Below are 21367 nucleotides of genomic sequence, written 5' to 3' on the forward strand. Positions count from 1 at the left end.
TAAAAGTACATGAAACAGGACAGTTTTAAACTAAAAATGGGGACACAACAATTGTCCTAAACATGATCAGTATCCTCAGTAAAAATTCATCCTTTCATGCAGAGTCCTATGATTACGCAAACTACGCCATAATTTGAGAACACAATCAGCTTGTTCTATTGTGAACGGCAGCCTTGAAGCTGGGTATTGACGTTAGCAATGTTCTACTGGCAGCTCAAAAAGAAATGTAGCTATCGGCAACAAAGGTGAGAGGTTTTCATGCACGAGCAATTGTGGCGTAATGCAGATACAGCTAAAACATTAAAATAACACACACAAAACAGGACGTCTGTCACCCAAGTAGTGATGTTTACAGTGTCCAAAGCTCGATGCTGCTTTCAATATAACAGCATAAATGTGCTTTTAAGTTACATATACTGTGTCCACTATCCTTGTGATGATTGTGGGGGAGTTCATGGAGGGGCGAACCTGTGGTTTAGAAAAATATCATGTAGCTACGATGTTTTTTCTTATTTTATTCAGGCTGGGGATGTTGAACGTCTACCCAGGCTTTACCCAGTCGACTAAAATGTGGTTGCAACGGTTACTCTTACACAACTTTAAGGTATTGACAGAGCCTTGTGTCTATGGATTATAGACAATCGCCTATTTTCATAAATTCTCTATCAGGTTACAACCATGGCCGACCCAATCCTTTCTTAAAAATGCATTTGTGATCGACTGAAATCCTGCACAAGTGTTTTCCTTGTTGTGACCCAAACTAGGATATGGATGGAAGCACAGAGCGATTTATAAAGCGTACATACCTCTCCTGGTCAGCGCTACGAAACCGGGGCAAAATCATTTGTCTGAAGCTGCTGGTCCGGTCAAGTTTGGGCTGACTTTTCGCCCTCTTGATGGAACCCTTCAACCGTCGATTGAGAAAACTCTAAAGGTTCAACAGAATAGAAATACATTTGGTTTGTAAAGGGCAGCACACTTCAGGGAGAATCACATTTACTTTGTGTACAAGCAGTTTACCTTGAGGCCGAGAAAGAAAATCTGTCTTTTTCTGTCTGAAGGACAAAACTTGCGTTGTACAGTGTACTTGCCTCACTTTACTTTACTCACCGGCTGTCTGAAGGGCTGTGGGGTCGCATTGGGAGGAGTTTCCATGCTTGACTGTCTTACAGAGGCAAAACTTGCCCTGCGTGATTGGTCTGTGAGGAAAGATTACCAAATATAAGCAACAGGAAAAAGTGAGAAGTCATAAGAAAAGGCATTATATTTCAACAAATACAAATGTTTAACTTTTTCTGCATGTTAGATTTTTAACTGCATCTTAGCACCACTGTGATTACAAATACCAAATGGAGATGTCTGGGTTTTTGCAATATTGAGAGAGAATTAGAAGCTTTTAAATTTATCACATGGTTGTAATGTATTGTGTATACAAATCCCATCAAATTTGAATTTAACTGTTTTAATTTAGAAGTAGTTTCACTTTATCTTGAAGAATTATGGCGAATTATGTCGAGTCAAACCCAGCTACAACAATTTGGCAGTCAGTCATGAGAGATACAGTAGATGCAGAACAACAAATTAATTCTTAATTTATGTTAAGTTCGTCCAAATATCAGATCTGGTGCCACAACAGTTACAATCTGAGAGGTTTGAATGGCAATTAACTGAGTGTTGGCTTACAGTTTAAAGGGCTCAGACACTCTAGTGAGTTTTTAGAACAACAGGATGCCATGAACACAATTACGAAAACGTCTGTGACAACTGCTCATAAACTTGATGCTGCAATAACAAAAAGACACAAAGTGTAATGTTAAGAGCAACATTTTATGACACTTTGACATGTTATCATTTATCTTGCTTGTAGTTTGTGTCATTACCTTGCAGCTTCTGCTTCAGTCACATGCAGAAAGGGAAACAGCATCAGAAAACATGACAGAACAAACACTTTTCACACGCAGGATACCAGCACAGTGAAGCTCAAGCTGCAGAACAACACTAACGAGAACAAACAGCTATAGCAAACCCCCCAACAAATCACAAACAACTACAGCGTGACAGTCGAAAAGACGCCTGTATGCTGTCTGCAAAAGCAGCAACCCGTCATCAGCTGCAGTTGAAAAAATAAAAAAATAAAAATGCAAGGAAAATGACGCAAAACCTGAGAACTATACTGGAAGGAAGACCCACACTCGAATGAGTCATCTGGAAACTGATGGTCTTAGTCTGACTTTAGGCCTGTGCAAACTCTGGAACATGGTGATGGATCTATAACAGTATGAGCAACTATCTTTAGGGAATTTGATGCTTTCTATACTTGACTCTGCGTGTGTGTGTTGACAGGAAGCTGAGGCCAAGGCTCAAGAGCATGACGATCCCATATTGCTCCATAATCCTCATCGGTCTATACACACAACATAAGAGAGGAATTATTAACAACTGAACAAAGGCAAATATGTTCCACGTCCTTTCAAGAAATAGTTATGACATTCTGGGAATTTACTGTTGTTCGTTTTCTTGAGATAAAACTTTCCGTGAGTTAAATGCAAGGCAGCTGGTTAGCTTTAGCTTAGCTGGAATGAAACTGCTATCTTGGGTTTGTGCGAAGATGGCAAAACTCCAAGAAGTGTGTCAACTAAACCTCGATAAACATATTTATTATAGCAAACAAGAAATACCATGTTAATCTATGGGTCGTAAGGGTGTAAGAAAACAGATTTTATTAGCGTTCGCCAGGCAAGGTTAGCGGTTTCAACTCAAACATTGTCAGAGTATTCTTAAGCTAACAGGCTACTTGCAGCATTTCTACTATGCTGGCAGATTGAATTATAATATATATTTATTCCCTCCACATAGCTTTAAGAGTGCAGGATGAAAAAGATGAAATGTGGCCCTAACCTGATGCCAAGCAGATTTTTAAGACCAGGTTATACAATAACATCATATTCTCTTTTCGATCTATGCATTTTTTTTAAAGATGTAAATATAAACAACCTGCCTATCTTTCTCTTTGTGCAATTAAATGTCACAGATTCGTCCATAGGTTGGTCTCTCAGCGCTAAGATCGTGATGGTTTTATGCTGATGATGTTCACTCTGCTGTTCTATTTTTGTCTTTAATTGATCCGTTAGGGCAGTTTATTTAGAAATTACCCATTACCCAAAGGAGTTCTCTTTTTTTTCCCCTTTGCAACAGAGAATCAAGACACTCTGTCATCCTATGATTTCCTCGCTCCCAAAAGCCTGTAAATAGGCTACTCTCCAGGTTCTATTCTGAATCCCAGCTAATTGTTTGGTATCCATGGAAACAACTCCAAGGGCTCCTACTTGAACTGTAGAAGAGATTGGCACACAACTGCACAATAAAGATGATAATCACTAAGAAACATGCTGCACAAGGTTGCGATTCTGACGTTTTATGCAAAAACAGACACGCGAGCGAAGTGGTCGGACCTCATCGGCCCGCCGCGAGGGGGAACCTTCCTCAGCTGGAGGAGGTATTTCCGTCTCTTTTCGTGTCTCATGCGGGGCTGAAGCAGCAAATCGATCGAATGCGTCTTCTAGAGGAATATTTAGCATATTTCCACCTGCCACTAAAACAGTCACCTGCAGCATGCTGTGATCTAAGCAAACGTGACACAGTAGAACACATGGATGTGTTCACATGGGCTATTCTGAATGTAAATTGCTGTCAGGACGGAGTGTGTGGGTGGTAACAGCCTCTAGCTAACTGTGATACAGAGAGAGAGAGAGAGAGAGAGAGAGAGAGAGAGAGAGAGAGAGAGAGAGAGAGAGAGAGAGAGAGAGAGAGAGAGAGAGAGAGAGAGAGAGAGAGAGAGAGAGAGAGAGAGAGAGAGAGAGAGAGAGGGGGAGAGAGAGAGAGAGAGAGGAAGACTGTGAGTGGGTGTTGGAGAAACATACTCAACCTTTAGCATATACATCTCTGTTAACGCAATATAATCTAGGGAAACTTTGCCTTTTTTAATCAGAAGCTTTGCACAAAAGACAATAAAACAGATGGGGCGATCACAACTTAAGCAGCCTTAACCAAACTGTAGGATTTTAACGACTATGAAATCTCCTTGCAGATATTTTCCAAAAGATTTACAAATGCTGGCATCAACCCTCCACTGAATCGAGGGCACACAATCATTACCAAAACTACAATCATCCATTTGTTGGTCAACTAGATCAGTCTCTGTATCAATAGTGCACTTTTTAAGCAGATTGGGTTTCATGTACGATGAGGTTGATCCATAACTTTCATCAATTTCATGAAACAATTTGTTCATTCCATCACAGCAGGTAATTACTCCAGTCCCTGGTCTCATGCTAGCTTATATAATAGGGCGACCATAGAACTACTAGTGTTCTGCAGCCATGCTGGAGATACTCTCTCCATAAATGCTAACACCAGGCTAGTACACATTGCACTGGTATTTGACAGTTATACTACATGTATGTTTTCCTCCATTTCCTTCATTGAATACATTACGCCATATCTGGTATAAAAAGAGGATAGGATGTAACACACAGCTCACTCTCTGCTAATTAGAAACAAACCCAATGTGCATGGCTCTTTAGTTTTGCAGGTGTTGTTAATGGACCAAAAGTTTCTGGAATGCCAATTCATCCTGAGAGCAACACGAATGTCTGCACCAAATGTCATGGCAATCACTTTAACAGAGATTTCACACACAAATGTCAACAGCAAAAAAAAAAAAAAAAAACGAGAAAAGGTCAGGACCTAAGCTCCCCCTAAGCCTTAACCCTTGGAATTATCATACATGTAATGTAATACTCATTGAGACGCTTCAGTCTGACCCAAAGCAGTGGACCGGGCCACTAAGTGACGGGCCAACTCTCAGCAGTGGTGCTAGCGTGACTTGCTGGTTGATTTCCATATCTCCAGGTATCCGTTCTGACATATCGGCAGTCTGCATCTGGAGACGAAAGTTGGATCTTTAATCACAACTACTCACTAAGTAGTGCTTGCTTGCTAGGTCATAATATAGTATGGAATGTTAGGTCATAGTATAGTATGGAATGTTAGGTCATAGTATAGTATGGAATGTTAGGTCATAATAAAGTACGGAATGTTAGGTCATAGTATAGTATGGAATGTTAGGTCATAATATAGTATGGAATGTTAGGTCGTAGTATAGTATGGAATGTTAGGTCATAGTATAGTATGGAATGTTAGGTCATAGTATAGTATGGAATGTTAGGTCATAATAAAGTACGGAATGTTAGGTCATAGTATAGTATGGAATGTTAGGTCATAATATAGTATGGAATGTTAGGTCGTAGTATAGTATGGAATGTTAGGTCATAGTATAGTATGGAATGTTAGGTCACAATATACAGTCCCTGACAAAAGTCTTGTCACTTATCCATTTTGTAGAAACAACAGTTTCTAGCAGTCTTACATGCCTCCCAGAGTTCATCAAGATGCTTTGGTTTCGTCTTCCATGCTTCCTCTTTCATTCTTCCCCAGACATGCTCAATGATGTTCATGTCTGGTGACTGGGCTGGCCAGTCCTGGAGCACCTTGACTGCTTTCTTTGCTATTCCTGATGACTTCATCAATAAATTGTATGAATCATTGTCGAACCGCATGGATGCAGTCCTTCAAGCTCATGGAAGTCATACAAGATATTAAATATGGATCTCACAGCACCAGTACTTAATTCACTGATGTTATGCATCATATTTTTGTATTTGAAGTAAATGATTTGTTCAATTTTCACATTACTTTCTGTAGGCGACAAAACTTTTGTCTTGCCAAAATCTGACCTTTCTGTGTTCATTAAATGATCAATCTTTCTTCAGTGAAGCAAATTTATTTTAGTATATCAAACATAATTTGGGAGGGTTTTAGCTTTCATATGAGCCATTTCTAAAACCAATGGATTAATTAAAAGTCAGGTTATAAACTGTTGTTTCTACAAAATGGATAAGTGACAAGACTTTTGTCAGGGACTGTAGTATGGAATGTTAGGTCACAATAAAGTATGGAATGTTAGGTCACAATAAAGTATGGAATGTTAGGTCACAATAAAGTATGGAATGTTAGGTCATAGTATAGTATGGAATGTTAGGTCGTAGTATAGTATGGAATGTTAGGTCGTAGTATAGTATGGAATGTTAGGTCATAGTATAGTATGGAATGTTAGTCATAATAAAGTATGGAATGTTAGGTCATAGTATAGTATGGAATGTTAGGTCATAATAAAGTATGGAATGTTAGGTCATAATAAAGTATGGAATGTTAGGTCATAATAAAGTATGGAATGTTAGGTCATAATATAGTATGGAATGTTAGGTCATAATATAGTATGGAATATTAGGTCATAGTATAGCATGGAATGTTAGGTCATAGTATAGTATGGAATGTTAGGTCACAGTATAGTATGGAATGTTAGGTCATAAAGTATGGAATGTTAGGTCATAGTATAGCATGGAATTTTAGGTCATAGTATAGTATGGAATGTTAGGTCATAATAAAGTATGGAATGTTAGGTCATAGTATAGTATGGAATGTTAGGTCATAGTATAGTATGGAATGTTAGGTCGTAGTATAGTATGGAATGTTAGGTCGTAGTATAGTATGGAATGTTAGGTCGTAGTATAGTATGGAATGTTAGGTCGTAGTATAGTATGGAATGTTAGGTCATAGTATAGTATGGAATGTTAGGTCATAGTATAGTATGGAATGTTAGGTCATAGTATTGTATGGAATGTTAGATTCGCTGAGAGCTGACCTTACAGTGAAGACCTCAGTGAGCCTAATTTTATTGTGACTGTCCAATAATTGTTGATGGTTTGTCTCGGAGTGACAACGTTTCCAGTAACAGATCACACGCACGAGATCTCGTTATGTCTGGTCTGGAGCATCTGACAACAAGGAGCCTCCGGTGACTCACACACACACACACACACACACACACACACACACACAGGCCTGCTGGGGCAGATGTCGCATTCATGTCATATGGAAGCCTCCGTAATTGCCATATTCCAACTAGTAAATACTGCTCATGTCGACAAGCAACCGGTAATTACGGCATGGGAATCTGCTCTTCCACCAACGGCTCCAAATGTCCATAATATAGGTCAATATGTCAGAATATCCTAATCCTTATTTAGTGCTTTTTACGTCTTAACTATCTACAAAGTACATGCACTGATATATTTGGTTGAATATGTTGTTCAAACTACTCTCACTGATTCAGTTTTGTACAATCTCCTCAGCTACATGCAACCTCTTTCTGAAAATTGTTGAGATTCTGTGTAAAATGTTAAGAAAAATTTGTATCTAAAAGAAAATATTACTAAGGCAACACATCAGAAGTCCAGATGTTAAACCGACCTGCCTGCAGTCTAGTCCTGTCCCCCACTGAGCTCTACTGGTATGTTATGAAAGAAAAACAACAATAACAACAACAAAGGAGGACATGAACTGGTGAGCAGATGAAATCCGGTATCTGGAAAACATTTGACATTCGAAGCCACAAACAACTGGTCCCTCTGTTCTCAGACATGTTGCTTAAAAGAAGGAGGTGATGCAACGCAGTGGCAAAAATGCTCCCGCCCCAACTTGTGTGTTGCTGCCATCAAATTCAAAAAGAGCATGTATACATTTTTCAGACAACATTTGATCTGCGGGGGATTGTAGATACAACATATGGCGCTATTTGTAGACAATTTTGGTTCGAAATCTTCACAAATTCCTTGTCTCATGACTTTTTCTTCTTCGTCCAGTTTCTAGATGTTATTAATATCTGGTCTGTGCAGTATTAGATAGCTTACAGTTTGTTGTTGTACACGTATTATATGTTCTTTTAAATGTATTATAGGAGTGTATTGTAGATTTTAAGGCCATTATGCATCTATTCTTGAATTCCCTTTGCTGCTATGACAACACAGTTTCCATGCATGGGATAAATAAAAAAAAAATACTAAAATTTAAATATATTTATTATCAGAACTGTATCACATGGCAGAGAATTGCCTCTGTTAGGAAAAATCCTAAAACATTATAGTAATTTATTCAAATGTTTGGCTGTAAGGTAAGTGATTTTGGTGGAGAAAATAAAAGCACTTATTATTTGTATGCCTCTTTATCTGAAAACAGTAGCATTTTATAAATTAACCATTTGAAAACAGACATTTTTTTTAATGTGTGTATGTGCTTTGTTGATTTCGTAAATATTCACAATCACTTCGTTACAACGTTTTCTGTCATTTCCAGTCCATAGTTTTCACTGCAGTGGTGGTGGTATGCCTTTTTGCAGAATGAAACTGAATAATTCTGTCCTCCAGACTAAAAATCTTGCCTGGTACCACACAAAAGTGCAAGGCAGCGGCGTGTTCACACCGGATTTGAATACGTTTTTGAAGAAAATGAAAAGGTTATATTCAGGCAAAAACTGCATGTTAAGTCAACCTTTAAATCAAATAATGAGAAACATCAATCTTTGCCGTGAACAATTTTCACAGGGACTAGTTAAAAAGGATTTACACGGAGAGGTGGCACTACAGAGGAAGGCTCAGAAGAGGAGGAAAAAAAAAATATGCATTACATGGAGAGATGTTGCAAGAAGCAAGAAAGTATGTTTTTGTCATCGGCATGGATTGACTCTTAAAGCTGACTTGATTGTTGAAGAACTTAAAGATCGGTGAGTGTCAGAGATGGTTATCCTGCCATTGTGGATGCAACCAGCGTCACAGCTGTTGAAAATCTGCGGACGTGTGCAAATGTGTGCAGAAAGTTAGGGCCATTCATTAACAGCGAGCCGTCCAAATAATCGGCCTGCATGACTGACAGGAGCAAAACCTCGGCGCATCAACTTCATGGCTCTTTGACAGGCCGCCGGCGTCGCCCCAGGAGCTTTGACACGGTTTGAGTGTGAGCAGCGATTTACAAAACATAGAATGACACTGGAGATGCCGAGTGCGCAGACATACAGTACACTGCTGGCATTCAGAGAACCAGACGACGTGTGGAGTCAACTCGAGTCTTTCAGAGCTTTTAAACGCAAAGAAAAAAAAAAAACATTTACTCAGACTAGCCCTATTAAATGAGCCCAAAATATTACGGTGTTAAAAAGTTCATAATGTTTTAAATACAGTATGCTTAAGCTTAAAAGAAAAACTGAAGTGACACCTGACTGTGCTCTGAGCCACTCTGGTGCTATGTTTAGAAACAACGCTGTAATCATGTAAATGTAAAACGCACAGAAGAGGCAGAGCTGCAGGATTTGATATAAGAGGTGGGTGGAGGGGTTGAGGAAGCAGGGGCAGTGTGGGCGCGAAGGGGAGCCACGGGAAAGAACCTGCGATCGGCTTGAAAGCCGGCAGATATTTTTGGAGGAGCGGGAGGCGAAACACACAAAGGAGGTGACTTCCAGCATTCGGGAACGCAACTGCTTCATCCTAAGTCCGTGGCAGTGTGCGAAAGCCCTCTGAGCGGAGGAAGGCAAACCAACAGCCACCGAAATAAACAATCTGAAGTTGTCCTCGGTCACGTGTGTTTTCCAGCAGTCCTGCCTCTCTCCTGCCTGTCCCTCTGCCAGTGTGTGTGCGTGTGTGTGTGTGAACTAGCCAAGGGGAGTGTGGCCTAGTTACCATAGGAACATGTTTGCAGCTTGTGCACTGCTCTCCATCAAACTACCTTCATTTTTACTCATGTATTTAGAAGCATTATTGCTGTGCTTATGAATGAGTAGATGAGGAATTAAAATGCTAAGGATAAAAATCAACAGATCAAGCAGCGATTTAAACACTAACGCACTACTTCTGCGCCTACTATCTTCCCCACATCACAAATTAAGCCGATACTCAACACGGCGTAAACCGCCCCTTGTTTGTTTCTATCCAATGCCTCTAAACATTGCGGTGCAGGCCTCGACGTTTGAACTGAAACAACAGCTTTGCACAGCAGCTGAAAATTATTTCTCTTGCTGCCCCTGGAGGGAGCAGAAACGACTGCTTTCATCGGGGGGAAGCAAACAGAGCACAGCGAGGAGGAAGACTCCGAGTGTATCAAAGCCGGTGTAAAAAAAAGGCAAATGGCGCTATCAAACCTAGAGGATGTCAAAATAAAACTCTAGGAGTGTGACAAAGCAGGGCTCGGAGGGTGAGCGAAGCGAGGAATCCTTAATATACAGAGGTACTTTTGTAAAAGGACGGGAAATAATAATAAAAAAAAAAAGAATGTAAAAAGCAGAGTGGCACAGCTGAAGCTAAAGCACATGTTGAACCCTTTCGTTAAGTAAGAAAACAGCAGAAAACCGACATATAAAAACATATACAACAGAGAAAAACCGTACTGGACCACGAATTGGACAGACTGGAGACGAGGCTGAGAGGGGACAGCACGCAAAGCCGACAGTGGAGAGAAAAGCAGACCGGCTCTCGGCTCGACTGACTCACTTGGGGTTAAAACTCCAGGTCCGCCACAGCAAACCTCCGCTTGACCAACCAACCCAAACTGACTCTGATGCGGCAGCCACGTCTTTGAGGATGTGTCCATGCAGCTATGTGGCACAGACACAAGTTCAAGATACTTTTAGTTTCGGACACGGATGGACGAACAATCACAGTTTTCACCCACAGCATGAAAAACAAAAACATGTAGTTTCGGCTCAAACTTTACAAATCAAACAATAAAACAGCAGGTGGATTGTAATTTATCGGCATTAAAACAGCAGTAAGTCATCATCCAGTACTTATGTGACAGGGAAACAAACATTCAGCTGCGTGACTCAAATGTAATAACATACTATCTGTGACCACTGCAGAGCTTCTGAACACACAAACGCGTCGATGTTGTGACACATGGTAGTTTTTCTGCTGCAAAACAAAAGCAGGAGGTTCCTCCACATCCAGCTTATCATCGCTGCCCTTTATAGAGTTGCGGGCTAAATGTCACAACGCTGCTCAACCACAAGCTGCTGCCATGATTAATTGATAAGCGTTCCTACAGACACGTCAGCGTTTAAAGATCCCCTCCAGCCACGGTTGTGGATGTATAAAAAAATAAATGATCGGCTCTCAATAATAATTCGTGTCTAACTTTTTTTTATACCTTCACCTCCGGCCTGAATGAATGAATGGATAAATGAATGAATGCCTCCACGTCTCACTAACTCTCAGTCGCCTGTTGGACCAGGATGGGCCTCCAGTGTGGCTGTGCTGAAAGATCCTGCTCACAAGTGCACACATTTAAGTCATATTTTATCAGAGACAAACTTTCAACTTTCAGCAGATGAAAAAGAAAACTACGGAAGCCAAGAACAGCCCCGCTTTAAATATTTAATGCTGTTAATAATTCAGTTTTCTCATGATAACAAAGCCCGTTCTGGTTAATTCATGCCATTAGGAAATAAGACGGGGTTTCTTGGCATAAGGAGATCAAGATTACATGAGCATCATAGGAGAACATCAGTGATCAGTCTTGATTTGCTTGTCACTGAAGTTGAAAAGTTTGCCTTTTTCTTAAATGACGAGACCTGACCAGAATGTTTTAGACGACCCGGAGGGCTGTGCAATTGGTCAACTGGTTGTGAAAGGGTCCATTTGAGTCAAGCGGCGAGAGTGTGCCGCCCATCTGACAGTCGATAATCATCTAGCTTTTTCTCGGTTGCCGCTAGTCGGACCTCTGTCAGTGGCTTATCGTCCGATTCAGCTCATCGACTCAGCGCTGGAGTGCGTTGATTAGAGAGATCACTCTGTTTGGCTGTTCAGCTTAGTGAACCAGTGCATGAGAGGAGAAACCGATGCGACTGAAGCAAGTTAAGAGGCTACACAGAAGGCTATTTGCAGTTTTCATCTTCGTCTCTTTTGAAGATTCAAGTACACAAATATTTTCCCAATGACGTGATCATGTAATGATCTTACTCATCAGCATGATGCAGGAGAGGTCACCTCTCAGTTTGTAGCTCTTCCTAGCTTCCTTCAAGTGCAAGTTTTTGGCCCAGACACACGTGACGTGATGCGACGTCAGCCTTCATTGCAAGCGTTTCATTTTTTTTTTTTACATGGGGCTTTAATTCTTCTCTTCTGGCCGACAGTCCTGTGGTTCAACCCACTGAACCACACTATACTACTTCACCTGACAGAGGAAGCAATCTTTTGCCTGAAATAATGATTTACTTACTTTGTTACATGAGAAAACAAACATTTCATTAATTTAAAGAATGGCTGCTCCTGGCTTCCACAGCCTTGAATCAAACTCTGAGCCTTTTTTGACCCTCGTCGATATATGGAAAACTTCTGAGATATTATGATGAGGGGGACATGCCAGCAGTCAATCCGGACCGTCCCAATCAGAGCACCAGGTTATTCAAAAAGTGCATTAAATGCTAATTAGCTACCGCTGCCCAGAGAAATCTGAGGCGGCTAAGTGCAGCGGCCATGTGGGAACACATTAAGGAGGAGGATATGAAGAGAGGTCTGCGACACAAAACAGCATTGAGGAAATAAGTTGTCAAGCAGTGTTAAGTGAGAAGAGAAGAATAACCAGGTAAAAAAATATATATCTGTTTTTTTTCCCCCTCTGGTGGTTAGCTCAAGGAAAGGGGGGGGAAAGAAATCCATGACCTGAGGCAAAAGAAAACAATTTGAGGAAATTGCAGGACTCACTGACAAGAGTTCCTAATTTTTCTCTTTTTTTTTTAGAGAACATTCAACCAGACTGACAAAGTCTCTCTGTCCTTGGCAGCGTGAAAATGCCCCCTCTGTGCATTGCATTGAAGATGGCTGAAGAACAGCAGAAGAATCAGCTCTTTGCCGGCTGTCGGGCTCCCGGGCTGACAACTGTGACAGAGTGGCAAGGCGTCCAGACTCTCAACAGTTCACCAGGAATCGAGAAAGATTAATACGATTTCCACGCGTTTCTATTTCAGCTAAAGTAACGAAATTGTTTCATAAAGAGATAGTCGTATCTTACAAAGATGTCAACGGAGGAGGACGAGGGAAATCCAGCGAGGGCCCACGAGTCAGCGTGAGTCAGACTTATCGCGTTCCATCAAGTGTGCAGCCTCAGACATTTCATTAACTGTAACGCATCTCTCTCCACTGCGTTATGTTTTTTTGGTTAAGATGGGGAATAGTACGCAAGAGCCCCACAGTGTGCAATAACTGTAAAATATAATGTACCACGGAGATGGAAGCCAACCAGAGCATCCAAACATCAACCACATCTGTTGCCAGCTGAGATGAAGGAATGCAGTCCCAGCAATAAATAAATAAAACGCAGGCGGTTTTTTTTTTGTCTACTTATTCCTCTAGGCTACACGCCCAGACCACGGTGCAAGAATCAACACTTCTTGCCGAATGCTACTGTGGCCAAATAACAGATACGGTTCAAATACCTGCAAAGCCCCTTTGGGTTGACTGACGTGAATTAAAGTCTCCCACTATGAATACCCTGGCTCCCAGAGACTCCTCGCTGTCTGTGCAGGTGTGCGACGTGCCAATTAGCAAACTACATGCATCAGTGAAATCAGTCCAAATGGCAAGAAAGTCTCACTCACTCCAAAGTAGCAGTCTGCCAGCCGACCCGCTCCTCGCGCCGACACTGAACCAAAGACACCAGCGGGGTTTGTGCAGGTGCTTGAAAATCATTTTAAATTATGTGAATAAATAATTCTCTAATAAAAAAGTGTCACAGTCTGTGCCATGGTGTGATATATGCAATACGATCGGGATTATTGTGTGTATAAAATGCACCATGGGACAACAAACTATGACACTTTGAGATCTAGGGACACTTTATTGGACCGATCTGCAGGAATTTTAGGCTAAAATGGTATCAGAACGCAGCGTGTGATTGTTAAGTCCTGCTGCAAACACCATGGTGCATCATACAGACAGCCTCATATGTGGAAACTCTTATTATCAAGGAGCCATCATACTGAAGCTAGAGGAGGGGGAGGCCTCTGGTTACAGCCAGAAATTCCCTACAGTGCGATATGTGCCAAACCACCAAAACATTAAGAGAATGCATCCATATGAAATTGAGTCCTAAAATATACAAAAATACACAAAAGACATCTGCACCAGGCATTAATATACTGTTATTTTGTTTGTATGTTGATGTCCGAGTTTACCTGAACTCATCACCGTGTCATTGGAGGTCATGGAGCCTGCAATGCATCATCTTAACAACAAGTCAAGCAAGAACCTAAACACCTGCACTCTGTGTGGCGCTCTGGTGAGTTTGACTCCCGTAATAAGGGCTGCTGTAGCCTCTCCTCCCTCTGCTGTAGACAAATACCCAGGAGTTAGGTGGACTAGCATCCTTAACACCTCAATTAGTGAGTGTCCTCAGACCAGCTGTCGCAGACACTGGGTGAATACCTCACTGTGACGTGAATATAAATAGATACAGATATTTCGGGCGTTGTAAGTTTTTGGGTGCGTGTCACTTTCCCCTCTGCCCACACTTGCACTCAACACTCACCCAAATTTCACAGGACTTCCTGGTGAAGAAATCTTGACAGCTTAGTCACATCTGTGGATGCAGACTGAATCCGGTGGGCTTCCAGGGCACTTGGGAAGGGGCTGAGGTTCCAGGTTTACTTGCTATTTGGGACAAAGGTAGAGTCAGTTTGTGCAGACCTGAGAGACTGTTTCCAAATAAAAGGCCAGCGCTGTCCTCTTTGAGAGACAGCTGTATTTTGCTCATTAGGCCAATTCGTTGTGGGCAGCTCCTCTTGTTTTCTCACCTATGCTGCAATGTGTCCGTGCATGCCTTTGTCAAGAGTGAGGGCTTCTGAGGAAAACGTGAAGCTGGCTGTCACAGGGATCCCTTCACCTTCAGCTTCAGCTCAGTCCATCACTGAAGCCAAAGCTCGCCTGTCAGCAGCGGCTCTGTTGTGCGGCTCAGCAGCTCTCCCCTGCTTCTCCTCCCTGTCTTCTTCCTCCGCTCCCTGTCCTCCAACTCTATTGCAATCCAGGAACTGTGATGTGATCCCAATGCAGCTTCCTCGGTAATAAAGAGAATCTCTCCTGGGGACGGTGGTTTTTGTCATCTTAGTTGTTTGTTCTGGGCGCATGTGACTTCAAACAGCCCCTGCGTCGCGGTTCAATCTGGGGGAAAATACGAACTCCTGTTAGCGCATTTGGTGTAACGATCCAAACGGAGCCAATTAGTTCATCATCTGTCACCTGAATCTACATTTAAAGCGTTTCGCGGAGATGAGCGACACAACGCGGAGTCTGTACGGCGCCAACTACAGCCCGCTGCACATTAATAATGCTGATATCGAAATGATTTCTAAGGTGATGCCTGTGGGCTATGCCAACTCCGTGCAGCAGACAACCCTGCTGCACATTGCGCGCACGCTAAAGCCAGAAAATTCACCAAAATAAACACCCTGTGGTCTTTACAGGCGGATTCCAAAGGATGTGCAGCAGCATTTGAATAAATTCAGATTCATGCACATTTTGCTCCTCTTCCCTGGCTCCTCTCCTCCAACGTTGGACAGCGTCTGTAGTTCACCCTGCGTGGCATAACGACGTCCCCATAATCCAGAAATGTATGCCGATCCGGTGCCAAATTGACTCGGTGTCCTTTGCGCTCCTCCAGTCCGTCACACCTGATTTGGATTTAACGGCAGTGCGCGGAGAGGGAAAAAAAAAACCAAAAAGGTGCTCGATAACCGGAGACGGCTCTCCCTCGAGGGCGGAGATAGTGCGTAAGATAGACATAAACCGAAACCAACGCCTCCAAAGGCAGCAGAGTCCGCCCTGCGCTGTAGCATCTCCGGAGTTTGAAACAACCCCCAATAATGGCGATGGAGATGAGATCGGGGAGCAACAAAAGTTCATTTAAGTTGCATCTTGAATCGCAGCGTGTTAAAGTGGGGACGCTGCACTGAAGTTTGCATCTGAACGATTTCTACAAGAATATTTATTGCCAGCAATTGGAAAGTGGTGCCTGTATAGTTTTGGAAATATAATCCGAATAGATGATATTTCAGTTTAATAAATCAGTGCCCTCATGAGCTTAAAGGGGAACTACTGGTTTTTACAACCTGAACCTTATTTCTGGCATAAAATACGATCGTTTACTCACCCATATAACTTTTGTGTCATAGTCAATCGGAAGATATTTAGATCTGAGTATATCCATATAGTGGGAGTGACTGGGGCACCGAAACGCAGTCTCTAAATAACGCATTATCTGCAGCGAAACTCGTTCATTTCACCAATATTTTATCATCGAAAGCTAGCGCTATTCCCCGTTGAGTCCAGAGTTACCTGTTATCATCATCCGGGGTCTGTAGGTCAATCTACAGACCCCGGATGATGTCTTCTGACCTGGATGATGTCATCTCTGAGCGCACCATCTAGGGTCGTCTTGTTTGCCTGTAATTTGTTACTGCTATTTTTTTGCAACATGGCTGAATATTTTTCCAATTCTGAGGTTGTGGACGAACCATAGCAGTAGCAAATGTAGCTAAAAACAAGCCGACCATCGCAGGTGCGGGAATAGCACTAGTGTATGATAACAAAATATTGGTGAAATTAACGAGTTTCGCGGCAGATAATGCCTTATTTAGAGGCCCCAGTCACTCCCACTATATGGATATACGCAGATCTAAATATTTCCCGATTGACTACAAATGACACAAAAGTTATATGGGTGAGTAAACGATCGTATTTTATGCCAGAAATAAGGTCCAGGTTGTAAAAAAAAACAGTAGTTGCCTTTTAAAGGTGGACTGGCAACAAAATGGAAAATGCATCAACTGAAAACTACTTATTTTGTGTCATCTGGCTTAACAGATTTCTGTAACAAGATCTCCAGAGGCCTTAAAAGTATCAGGTTCACTGGGCAGAAATTGGTTCATGGTAACTTAATTTCAGTTTTGGAATAAGGGAATATGCACTAAGCACAGCTGACATAATGAAAACCGTAAACTGCTCAGAGCTTCAGTGACCAAACTTTGTATAAAGACCTCTCATTGGATAACAAGGATAGCAAGTTGTAGGGTTGATGTAGGGGGCATCTGATTTCCATGGAGCAAATTAGTCCATTCACATCAGGGACGTATTCAAAGATCTAAGTCTTTCTTAGGACAGTGCTCACTGCAAACATGAAACATTAAAAAAGCACAAGGGTCTATGCAATCTAAAACAGAGTAACTGTAGACTGTACAGAGCAACACTGCAAATAGTCAATAGCAAATGCTGCAAAATAATATATGTCAAGCTGCACAAGTGATTAAATGTGTGACGTGTCTGAAATATCAGAGCATTTTTTTTCTGAGATCACGATGATCAAGCCTCATTATATTTCCCATAATGCAACATAATGGCATTTCCCTTATGCTTTGTTCACACAAATGTGAAAAAGGAAAAAGCAAGAAAGCAACAGGTTACATGTGATGTTTTGCTGCTGTGTGACAGACAAACCAAAGTTGATATGCCAACTAATTGTACACTGAGTAGCCAACATTATGACCACTGACAGGAGAAGTGAATAACATGGACCATCTTGTGACAATACAATGTTCTGCTGGGAAACTTTTGGGCCTGGCAATCATGTTGATGTTCCTTAGACATGTAGCACCCACCTAGACCAGACCAGACACCCCCACCCCATAGCAATGACACTCCTTGATGGCAGCAGCCATCCCCAGCAGGATGCAGACTGACACAGGCACACACACAAAAGAAAACAGATTAGGAACAACTAAAAAAAAAAACAGCACAAGGTGTTGACCTGGCCTCCAAATTCACTAGATCCCAAACTGATCAAGTATCTTTGGGATGATCCACAGAGGCCCTCCCCTCAACTCATAGGACCCAAAGACTAACAACAATCTTTTAGTGGGGAACCATTTAGTGGGGAACCATCTGTTTCTAAACGGATGGTAGAGGGTTTGCAACTCAAATACATGTCAACGAGGAACCCATAAAGCTGGTCATACTTGGCAGTTTTGTAATGTATTGCTCATTATGTGACCATAGCTTTGGTACATGCCCACGTCTTTTAAAGAATTTGGAGACTTTGCCAAGCTCCACCAAGGCACGTGAAAAACAATATCTCCTTCTGACAAGTAAACTGATCTTCATGTGTTCCTTTCCCGTATGAGCAACCAGTAGTTACAGAGTTAGTCTTAGTATGAAATTCACCTTTTGTGTTCAGACAGTTCTTGTTGAACTGCAGTGGAAGTACATGGACACAACTTAGCAATTTATTACCATAAAAAAAAAACTTTACAACACACACACTTGATCTGAGCACTCGCTAAACCCTCATTATCTCCCTGCTGAATGCTAGAAAGGCTTTTGTCACAGGATGAGGGAAGTGGCACTGGCCCTCATTTCACACGGTGGTAGGAAGGGATTGTTTCACAGCCAACAACTCTGTCAATGCACTTTTTCTTGAGCTCAAAGAAACCCCACAGCCCGAACACAGGAGAAATCAGCGTCAAGCGGGTGACTCATTTGGATTTTAATAGTCTGTAATGGGATTTTATTCTGGTCTGCCTGTCCTGGAAAAAAAACTGCCCATATAGGTCCAGACGTGTGGAGGCAACGACGATTGTTCTGCTTCAAAGGATCTTTATTTTCATATCTGCTATGTAAATACGTTACATAAATATGTATTGCTAATTGCTAAATCCTGAATGTGTCACAGATCATTTCGTGGGCATATATAAAGACGGCGTTACGTAAATCACAGAAAAAGAATTTGGAACCTGGTTAGGTTTTTCTTTTTTTTCTGTCTGTACGTCACAAACAGGCTGATGGTAAATTATGGATATAAAAAATAATAATGATAACCTTTTTCCTTGATGGTAATTATCCTGTGAATGAATCATCAAGAGGTTTGATCCGTTAAAAACAAACCTGTGCATTAAAGCGACGTCTTGTACTTGACGTTTGATGATTGTTGTGTGCGTGTTGGTGGCAACGGAGTCCCAAAAATGACATATGCTTTTCTTGTATTGTTCCATTTAACATCCAGATATAAACTGGATTTCCTTGAGGTTTCACCGTGGGTTTTTCCGTGGGATTTAAACTGCAATCCAGCTGCACCGAACCACACCAAACGCCACCAATGATGGTGGATGTCAAAAGTCTGTCTTGGGACACCGGACAGCACATGCGGTCTCTTTACACCATGGACATAAACTGGAAATGACACATCCTTACTCTTTCACTCTCAATCCTCACTCAATCACACACACACACACACACACACACACACACACACACACACACACACACACATACACACATATCTCCATGGAAACTGATAAAAGAATAGCTGGTCGACAAAAAAAAAGAGAAGAGATTGACAAAGCATAACATACACAAGAATGGATTTATATAGAAGAAGAAGAAACCCAGAATGATTAGATCTGAGCAGAGCGAAACAAAACGGCGTTAAGAAAATGCTAAATTAGCCTAGCTCAAGAAGAGAAAAACATGAAAAAATGTTTGAATATGTAAAAAACGAAGAGTAATTAATGATCTCGGCTCAATTTGACTGCCATTTATCTGCCTGATGGCAGGCTGTGCATTAAGAGTGTGCCTACAAACTGCAAACAAGGGCCAGTGCAGGAAACATCCGTGTAAACACGAAGGAATGAAAGTTGCGCGGATGTTGCAGATAGCAGAACAGAGAGGGTGGGCAACAGAAGAGGGGAGAGGACAAGGGAAGGAGTACGGCACAGTACACCACCTACACTCGTCTCCATGGCAACTACCAGACTAGAACGAGTGATAATGCAGTTCCCTCTCTTCCTCTTATTCTGAAAACTGTTCAATTGCTACCATATGCACTGTGTGCAGTATGTGGGAGACGACGTAGGGCTCACTGTTGCGTTTGTTGCAGACGACAAGAGAGAGACGCGTTCAGATGCATTAATGCAAAAAAAAAAAAGAAAAAAAAAAAAAATCACTACCGGCTAAATTTTTGTCTGAAACGCATAAATTACATTCGTCTATCCACCGGAGACGTTGGTTTAGCCTGACACTGAACTCATCCTCGTCGCTTTAAGGGATAACTTGTTATTTCTGAGTTAATGTGTTAGTTTTTCCCTTTCTTTCTTTCACCAAAGCTAGTGGCACAGTGTGTGGGCAGCGGCTGCTTTCAAAGAACAAGTACTGAGGTTGATAGAACTGAAAAGGCACGATAAAATTATTTCCCTTTTTTTTTTTTTTTGTCCCCCAAATGTGCTTCCTGCTGTTGTGCTGAATTTGAAGTGGCACCGTAATAACATTTTGTGCAACACATTCTTTGAAATCTGTATCTGGGGAAAGTAAAGATGATACCAGTGTGCCGGATATAATTTGGCTCAGGGCGATGCTGTGAAAGACTGTGTCAAGAATGTTTGGATGACAATGCACAAAGTGTGCGTACATCTTGTGCTAACCGTAATCAGGGTTGAACAATGAAACATGTATGGAAATTGCCTGAGACGCTCCGTTACACCCACTAACACTTCAGTAGCCGTCTTTTCAGAAGGCCTGTCATCCTATTCTAAGTGCCAATGCTGCAGAAAATGCTGCTGGACAAAAAAATAAATAAAATAATTAATCAGTTTGTTCATTCGCATCAGTCTGAGTGGATTTTCTTTGTCCGGTTTTCTATCATTCAGTGTGAATTTGTTAAGCATACTGTCATGATTAATACAAAGTACAATCAGTCTGTCAACTCAGCATATGACAAATACAGATCAAGTAAGGGTGGATGTCGGACGGCCTCGCAGAAAAAGAAAAACAACCTGCAGATGGCTGATCTGCAGCCTGCGCGCTTCAATTTGCATGCACTGTTGTTTCCATCATGACGACGACCATCTGACAACCTGCCGTGGAGATTTTTTGTTGTAGTCGCTTTGTTTGTTACATCAGCCTCCTTTTTAGATGCATCTTGGTGGGATTATTAATTCCATAATCATGTCTATATAAACTATTGAATTATTCACTTATCAGTGTCTTTATAAATGCACCATCTATCAACATCAGTCTCAGTATTTTAAATGGTCCCAAATCATACAAGCGACCCATTAACACATCCACCAAAGACCCCAGCAAATAGATTATTAAGATTCTAGAGGGGCCAGTACTGTAATATACACTAATCAGCCACAACATTATGACCACTGACAGCAGAAGTAAATAACATTGACCATCTTGTGAAAATACAATGTTCTGCTGGGAAACTTTTGGACCTGGCATTCATGTGGATGTTACTTAGACATTTACCCCCACCCCATAGCAATGGCACTCCATGATGGCAGCAGCAATCTCCAGCAGGATGCAGCCTGACCCAGGCACACACACAAAAACAGTTTAGGAACAACTAAAAAAAACATGAAAAACAGCACCTGGTGTTG

The 21367-nt window shown here is 41.6% G+C and overlaps 1 protein-coding gene across 1 annotated transcript in view; it reads right to left on the minus strand.

Moving 5' to 3' along the window:
- Positions 1-10536, minus strand: part of LOC311501378 (ras/Rap GTPase-activating protein SynGAP-like) — a gene marked incomplete at its 5' end in the record, with an annotated part of 38747 nt that extends 28211 nt beyond the window's left edge. Inside the window, 3 exons of the mRNA XM_084563147.1 lie at positions 807-928; positions 1111-1199; positions 10437-10536. Coding sequence (XP_084419273.1) covers positions 807-928; positions 1111-1199; positions 10437-10536 — 311 coding nt within the window. The remainder of the gene's footprint in view (positions 1-806; positions 929-1110; positions 1200-10436) is intronic.
- Positions 10537-21367: the final 10831 nt, after the last annotated feature.

The sequence above is a fragment of the Chelon labrosus genome, assembly GCF_963514085.1.
Source record: "Chelon labrosus genome assembly, chromosome: 16".
Taxonomy (NCBI): Eukaryota; Metazoa; Chordata; class Actinopteri; order Mugiliformes; family Mugilidae; genus Chelon; species Chelon labrosus.